Here is an 8,632-nt window from a genome sequence, read left to right as displayed (position 1 = left end):
TTAATTAGAAAAATAGATAAGATAATAACTGCAGCAGAATGCATGAAGAGAAAAAACTTGTAAAACTATGAATATGAGTCAGTGGAGAGAGAAAGATTGCAAGTGAAGTTCCTCTGGCGGAGATGTCTCTATTACTGAAAATGGAAGGAATGACTGTTGTTGTGACTCAAGTGGGTTATTCCATAACTGAGGAACAAAGAGGGGAAGATTAATGTTTATAAAAGGATTTTTTCAGTTTGTCAATCTCAGCATTGCATTGGAAACGTTTCTTGTGAAGCTGTCCATCTGGTATTTGTGTGTGTGTGTGTGATTACTTAATGTGGCAGGGGGCAGAGGGCTGACAGGGCAGCCTCATTGGATCAGCTTGAGTAACAAACCAGGGTAAAGAAGAGCCACAGGGACTCTGTTCTTAAGACACAATCTAGGTATCGACATCCACAAAATATATGCTGCAGCTGTATAAATAGCCTACAGGGTAATGTACAGTGAAAAAATGTAACCTACAAAACTGAGATTTTCAGTTGTGTGAAAAATGAAAACACTGGGTTTAATAGTGATAAAAAAATGATTTTTGCTGGTCAAAGAAGTGGCAGTAATGCTGTACATTACCCATTGTTGTGTGTCTGTTTCAGGACACTTCTAACAGTGGTGGCAGTCCTCTCGTCATATTCCATCCATTTACTGCTCAAGTCATCTGGCATTGTAGGTACGTATGTAGCCTGACAATCTGAATCTTCTTATTCAAAGACACAAGGAATTTATTGAAAATGTATCCCCTGGCAGCTCTACAATCATCATGTTCACAGTAGTGTTACAGTATAAACAAATAAGTAGACTTGATTAAATAGAACAGAAAAACACAGCGGGTTAGTAGCTTCCTGTCCTTGTGCCCTGCACACTGTTGAAAAGTCTCTGTGGTGCCTGTGGACAAAAGCTGTCTCTATTGTAATCCTACAATACTGCTTATTACACCATCGTGGTGTCATCTGCAAATTACCAAAACCTCAGACGATGAGATCTAAAACAAATGCAGAAGCTTAATTTAATTTACAGTCTCTTTAAAGTCATACACATTGTTAGTATGGATTTAACACATTGATAAAATGTATCTGGTATTTGTGACTCAGGCATTCGGGCGTACGAGCAGCTCGGCTACAGGGCCTTTGGGACCGCGGGGAAGATGGCGGCAGGTATTGCCATCACGCTGCAGAACATTGGAGGTGAGGTCACACTGCCATCTGTGCTCACACATACACACAAATTCCTTCTGACATTTCTGGGATAATACTCATAATAGTATTCTGTCATTTGTTGCTTGGGATTACTATGTGTGTGCTTATGTGTGAGGGTGCTTTCATTGTTATACTGTACATAAGCCTCTGTGTAGTTTAGTACTAACTCATTAGCGTGTTTGTATCTCCTTTCCACAGCCATGTCCAGTTACCTGTACATAGTCAAGTATGAGTTTCCTTTGGTCATCCAGGCCTTTCTGAAGGTGGATAAACCTGCAGGGTGAGTGGTCAATGCATGACATAGAAGTTTCTATTCATACTAGCAGTAGCACACATCCAGTAATGGCAGAGTCCACCACTAATAACTTAAACGTGTTTATAGAGAACAACAAAATGTAAACACTTAGACTTAGACTACAGCTGAGGTTGCTGTTCATTGAAAATCTTAAGAATTATAACTTTACGTTTTATGGCTTGTCCCACAAATCATGGAGATGATCATTGTTTTAAAATTAAAGTGCTGGCCTGTGTTTAAAATGTCACAAAGAAGCACATAGTCTACCTGCAATGCTGCAGATTTTTATTTTATTTTCTTGCACTTAAACCTACTACAAGGAGTTTTTAAATGGTTGTGAAACAGTTTCAGTTTAATACTGATACCTCCATGACCTATAAACACACCCGACCATCAGCAAGAAGATTTCCATATTAGTTATTCCTAATGCCTGCCACCTCGATGTCAGTGAAACGAGTTCCTTGCTTCTACTTTAAAGTAAAAATATAAAAGTGATTCCTCACACTTGAAATGCAGTAAATACATCTGGTTCAGTGTGACATTTGTAAGCACTTCCATGCATCCTGAGGGTTAAAAACATAACCTGCTCATGTTTTACAAAAAAGCAGTGTGATAGCCCTTCACTTCTCTATGGGACCTCATGCAGCTGTCCTGTGTGTATAAAGATTTTAGCCTCCACAGAAGAGTTCTGTCAGGCCCTGCCAATTGGCGAGCTTGGTGCTGCTTTGGATGTACTGAGCAGCTGGCGTGAGAACAGCTGTGATAGTGACCCTGGAGGAGGAGAGCAGCATGGCCACAGAGAAACACTCACATCAAAACACAGCTAGACTTCACGGCTAAAAACGTAAACCATGGGATATCACTGGCCAGTGCAGGTGGCCTCAGAGACAAACAACGCTCACTTCCTTGGATGGGATTTTTAGTGTGAAGCTACCCCCTTACTCCTTAACCCTTACCCCAGTTAGGGCCTCTCCTCACCTAGTTTTTGGGTTTGAGAGGAAGTGGGTGAGGAGGAGAAGTTTCATGCTCCCTCATAATAAAATGTACAAAGGAGTGATGACATTTTGCTGCCTCTCACAAATATTGCAACAGAGGTAACTGATGAAACAAGCACACACACTGCGCCGGTTTCAGCCTGTATGGAAGAGAATGAAGACTACCACTGCTACCACAAATGTTCAGATTGATGTGTACCACTATAAACAGCCACTATAGAAGTTATATAGTGTGACAACACGTCCATGTTGTTTTCTGGTGTCTACTCTGTTTTCTTCGTGCAGTGCTTGGTGCTGTTGGCCATGGTCAACAATCACTGTTTATTTGAAATGACAGACTAGATTGTCCCAGTGGCATTTCATCCTGTCAGTGGGTGTGTGTTTATATTGCTAAACTGTACAGGGGGTGGTCAAAATAACAGGGACACCCCACAATCCAATGCAATATAATACAATCGCTCTACAGCAAACACTGCTTTAAAATAGAATATAATTATACTGCAATGACGGAGCTTATAATTATAAACATTACAGTTATTACAGCTTACAGGGTTCAGTTTTTGTTTACTGCATCTATGGATATTTTTCAATTTCATAAAAAATAATGAATCTCCAGGAATTCATCTGTGTTTATTTAGATTTTTTATAAAGCAATCTAAAATCTGATGAAAAAAAGTCAATAATACAAAAATATTGGAAAAAATCAAAATGCTATTTGCAGAGCAAGCACTAACTGTTTATTTTTGTATTTTCAAGGAAACTTCCCTTCACTTCATTTTCTGTTTCTGGAGAGTATACTGTATGATGCACAATGTCTTCTAACAGCAGGAAACACAAAATAGTTAGCATGCACAGCAATCTATTGAAACTGATCTGTGCCTTTTAAAAATAAATCTGTGTTTTTCTATGAAAGTGAGTAAAAAAGAAGATTAACAGATACAGTGTCAACAAAATGGAAAAGTATAAGCTTCACAAAGTATATAATACTTATATCATAATGTATATGGGGTTCCTGTTGTTTTGTCCACCCCTCTACATGTGTAAACGCATGGGTGTGCCTATTTGTGTCCCTAGATGTGTGTTGTTTTTTTAACAAACCTGACCCTGGTCAGCTCACATGCACAATCAATGAACACCTGAGGCTGTGTCTGTGTGTTTGTTCAACCAGTGTACTTACTGGTATTTCAGTGTGGAGAGTGCTCGATCAAGTTTCTGTCGCTGTGATTATTAGTGATTAACGTTTGCATGTTTGTAAAACACTGTATGTTTGTATGTTTGTGTTTATCAGTGTTGGAGAGATATTGTGTCCCTGGTCCAGATGGCCGGAGGGGAGGATGACAAGAGGATAGATGAGCCTCTTCTTTTTTTGAGATGTGTGTGTGTGTGTTTGTGTGTGTATGTGGCCAACAGATGTTGCATCTCTGTCTCCCGCCTGATAGAAGAGAAGAAATTAATCACTCCTACTGTGTCAATCTAAAAATAGTTCATAGAGGTTTGTTTCCTAGACATGGCTGTGCATGAGACAGTAACATGTGGTACATTGTGTCAGTGGAGTCCACTGGTCACATGTTTTTCCCTGTGCCTGCGTGGGTTTCCTGTGGGTACTCCAGTTTTCTTCCCACAGTCCAACGACATGTAGTGTTAGGTTAATTGACTCTAAACTGCCTGTAGGTGGGAATGTGTTTCTGTTACTGACTGGCAACCTGTCCACGCTGTACACCGCCTCTCGTCCAGTGTCAGCTGGGATTTACTCTACTTTCTGATACTAAGTTTAGTTAAGTTCTCAGCAGGACTTTAGCCAGGATTTTATAAATACTATGGAAAGGGTTCCGGTTTCCCCCATTACAACCCCATACCCAGCTGAAATGTTTGGCTAGCCATCAAAAAGTCTGTAAATTGTTTTATAAATTATTTTTGCTCTGATTTTACATTTTCTTTCAATCTTTTGGTTACATTTTTACTGAGTTTTATCTGAAGGATCATTGTCTATGTGCTGAAATCTTCTCCACACTGCCTAGATACTTAATACAATTTATTTTAATCAGTTTTAAATGTATAATTTAAAGAAACAGAATCTAAAAAATACCAGAATCAGCCTAAAAAACTACAATGTAGAATTTGTGTGTGTTATTAACTTCTTATATATATATATATATAGAGAGAGAGATATAAAAACACTGCTGAGGACATGACCTCTGTGCGTCCTAGCTACAGCCACGGTTCTTAGTGTTCAGTGGTACAGGGAGCAAAGAGGCTTATTTTTTCCACTCTGGATATTTGCTTTTGAGGGAACCAGTTGAGTTTGATTTATGTTCATTTCTGTTCAGCTGTGAATTAAACTACTCAGCATGGTCATGTAGATATAAAATAATCCTCAGTCAGTACCTCTGCTTTTTCTGCCAAGTCAACCTTAATTGTGTGTACCTCATTTCCTTTAGCTGTCCACACACTTTCTTCCTGTGTCCTATCAATCAATATCTGACACAGTGCAAATGCTTAACAGAGCTGAGATTGAGAGGAGCATTTGAGCCGAGTAATTCCAAATCAATACATTTAATTCTCTGTGTCTTTCTGCCTCTCTGCAGCGAATGGTACCTGAATGGGAACTACCTGGTGATCATTGTATCTATTGCAGTAATATTACCACTGGCTCTCATGAAACAGCTAGGTGAGTATGTAATATCACATCCTTCTTACAATAGGATTTGCAACTCATTCTTCTAAATCCTGTGTTGTGTTACGTTTTGCATGATTAGATTAAAGCGAGACTGTAACTTTTGTACAGTCAAGATATGTAGCTGCAAATTATAGGCTAATGTTAAATGCTGAACTACTGTTTAGTGTTTAGCTAAAATGCTAAGCTATTGTAACAGCAGCACAATTGGAGAAGAGTAATAAAGTAAGCCAACTGACTCAGTAATATCTGTTATACAGCAATGATTAGTTTAAAGGACCACTGTGTAGGATTTAGTGGCATCGCAAAGGAGAAACTATGGTGGCTGTGGAACACAAGAAAAACCTGAACGCCCCTACCTATAAGCAGTGTTTGGTTAATCTCTTCTAGATAAAAAGGGCTTATTCTAAGGTAACAGAAACATTACGAATCCTGTATTCAGGATATTATTCATTAATGAAAACATAGTTTGACATGTGACATGCATATAATATTCCATTTCGGCCAATAGATCCTCCTAAATGTTTCACACTGGACCTTTAAGTTTGCTACCAGACCAAGTATTGCTGTAGTAGCAGTGTATTGTATTTGTTCTCTCAATAGTTACATAGTCTCGCTTTAACTGAAGGTTTTCTAAGATTTACAAGAGTATTTTAATATTAAATCAAAATGAAAACATTTCACGAATTTTGAAGAATCCTCAGGTTTGAAACGATAGGAATGAAGACCCACACATGGATGTTTTAGCTTTTATTGAAGGGCAGAACCTTTTCTATTACGGCAGAGAGAGGATTTTTCAGATCTAAGAGTTCTGTCTTTCTCCACCCCTCCATTGGTCTTCCTCCCTGACCATTTCCGCTGGTGTCCTGCTGAGATGTCCATTGGTACATGACTTATGCCCCTGTGTCCATTCTGTAGCCGAGTCTGTTAACTTGTCAACACACTCCTAGATTGACTTTAAAATAATAAGTCTTTTTTGCTCTTGTGACACACACAAATCCAATGTGTTTCACAAGGTCGGTGGAGTGTCCTGCAGTCTGTCTGCATTACAGCGCTTTGGAAGAGCTAGCACATAAAATAAAACAGATGGAAAGAAGAAGAAAAAACCAAGGGAAGCTAGTTTGGAAGTGAGAAAAGGAGGCGTATTGGCTGACCTCTTGTAAGAAGTCTGTCTCTTGCCGAGACATCAAGGAGAACAGAGCCAGTTGGTCCAGTCAAGTAATGAGCTTCGACTTCCAGCACAGTCCACCATAGGCTTGAAGAACATACAGCATAAGATGCAGTTCAACAGGAAAATGCTGCGCTACCTCACTAGTGATTAGTTATTAGAGTTTAGCAGAGAGGGGAGATATACGTGGCTCATATTAGCATTTAGCGCAATATATTTCAGATTAAGCATGACCATGTAATCCCAGATGAGAGAAATGCTAATGAAGCGTTTGTCTTTTAGGATACCTGGGATACACCAGTGGCTTCTCCCTGAGCTGCATGGTTTTCTTCCTCATTTCGGTATGTCTTCTAACTCTTGGTATACAGGTTGTTGTCTTGCTTCTTGTTTCTTATCTGTTGGCAGAAACATCAAGGAAGCATATTCAGATGCACTCGGATCAGTCTGGGTTTTTTCCACCTTCCCACCACCTCTTTAGTATTCCCTGCTCTCTCTACTCATTGCCATGGACTAATGTTTGCACGCTGCGGTTCCAGGCTGTGTTGGTTCTCTGTCTTTCTCTGACCTAGTTTTGGCTGTGTGAGCTGTAATCCACGCATTGCTCCCTCTCTCTCCCACTCTTTCTCTCGCTCTGTCAGTGCCATATTTTCCACCCGTCTGTATGCTAACTCTGTCCCACAGCCTGTGTTTCTAACGCCTCTCCTCTGCACTGTACAGGTCATCTACAAGAAGTTCAATACCCCTTGTCCATTCGTGGACTTTGCATTTAATGGCACTGCCAGTGTGCTGAATGTCAGTGTCGCTGACCCCGGCGGGGAGGATAATCCTGCCTGCATTCCCAAAATGGCCAACCTCAACTCACAAGTAGGTTTACGCATGTCACTCAGTCGGAAACTGCAAATCCACCTCCACTGCCATGGCCACTGACAGACACTCACTTATGTCATAGTCATCTTCGGCATGTTTGCCAGTGACAGTTCACAATCCAAGCATGGCACTGGGTTTGAAGCACTCAGTTGCACTCAAGAAGGGCTTTTATCAAGCTGTTAATGATAGACAATAGTCTGCGATTAATGCAAGGCTCAAAGATGGACAGTGACCCCTGAGCTGTCTGCTCCTGTCGGCAGAACAATAAAAATTGCTTTGGCATTCTGTTGCTTCCAGTGAGATCATCAAGTTTGCCCTTTGTGGACCAAAGAGACAGGCAAGGAGTGAAATGGGAAAGACCTGACATTTCTTAGTACCTTTACTTTTTACACACAATGCATACCAGATGACTCCTGAAACACAGCTAGAGCTTGTAACATTACATATAAAATCCTATCAAGTCTTTATTAGCATCCCTTAAAGATGTATGAGACTTTCCTAACCCAGACTAGTAAGACCAATTCCTGCTGCTTAGCAGCTCACAAGTAAGGCATTCTTAAATAGGCTAAAGCTGGTCCACAGCCAGGCCCAAGTTAATCACAGGGAAACAATTAGATCTCTGTGATGTGTCTGAGGGAGTAATCGGCAGTAAAGTGCGAGGTTGGTGGTAAGACGTCTGGGATGGTGCTGCTGTATCTATGGTGACCTGTTGGGGTTCATTTTCAGACGGCCTACACCATCCCCATCCTGGCGTTCGCCTTTGTGTGCCACCCCGAGGTCCTGCCCATCTACACAGAGCTGCGCAAGTATGTTCTTATGATAGAAATCTCCTGCTATCTTTTGGACAAGAAATAATCAGTTGCATAACAAAGAGGAAAGCTACTATGTCCGATTTGTGCTTGGCTGATCATAACGTAGTCACATGCACTGCTTTCACTTTATTTTGAAATGCATTGGCACTGCTTGTATGATGTAGCATGTTGTTAGTTTAAACTGATCATCCTGCTTTGAACCACTGCTGCTTGTTCTCCCAAGATTAGTTGTGATGTGTTGATCTTATCTCTAAGGCATACTTCTGCTACAAAAGTAGCACCGCAGCTGAAGATGATATTTTCTAGTGACATATGGCATATACAGTAATTTGACAGTGGATGCTCTGATGTTATGTGTGTGTCTGTGTGTGTGTGTGTGTTTATGTTTGTGTGTGTGACATCACATGGCAATATCTTCTGATTTCAGTCCCACCAAGAAAAAGATGCAGCATGTGGCCAACATCTCCATTGCAGTCATGTACAGCATGTACTTCCTGGCTGCCCTTTTTGGATACCTAACTTTCTATGGTGAGGCCTGGTCCTCCTCCCATTGCAGAAAATTCTCTCTGACTTTATCTATCTATCTATC

At 40.5% G+C, this 8,632-nt stretch overlaps 1 protein-coding gene across 1 annotated transcript in view; it reads left to right on the top strand.

The window, feature by feature from the left end:
- Positions 1-8,632, top strand: part of LOC118328937 (sodium-coupled neutral amino acid transporter 3-like) — a 35,828-nt gene that overhangs the window by 21,294 nt on the left and 5,902 nt on the right. The window contains exons 5-12 of the mRNA XM_035662881.1: positions 633-706; positions 1,128-1,220; positions 1,431-1,512; positions 5,108-5,190; positions 6,647-6,705; positions 7,082-7,228; positions 7,958-8,037; positions 8,471-8,571. Of these exons, the coding sequence (XP_035518774.1) occupies positions 633-706; positions 1,128-1,220; positions 1,431-1,512; positions 5,108-5,190; positions 6,647-6,705; positions 7,082-7,228; positions 7,958-8,037; positions 8,471-8,571 (719 nt within the window). The remainder of the gene's footprint in view (positions 1-632; positions 707-1,127; positions 1,221-1,430; positions 1,513-5,107; positions 5,191-6,646; positions 6,706-7,081; positions 7,229-7,957; positions 8,038-8,470; positions 8,572-8,632) is intronic.

The sequence above is a fragment of the Morone saxatilis genome, unplaced genomic scaffold (assembly GCF_004916995.1).
Source record: "Morone saxatilis isolate NCDOM2014 unplaced genomic scaffold, NCSU_SB_2.0 Contig18, whole genome shotgun sequence".
Lineage (NCBI taxonomy): Eukaryota > Metazoa > Chordata > Actinopteri > Moronidae > Morone > Morone saxatilis.
This window is presented reverse-complemented; position numbering and strand designations above follow the sequence as displayed.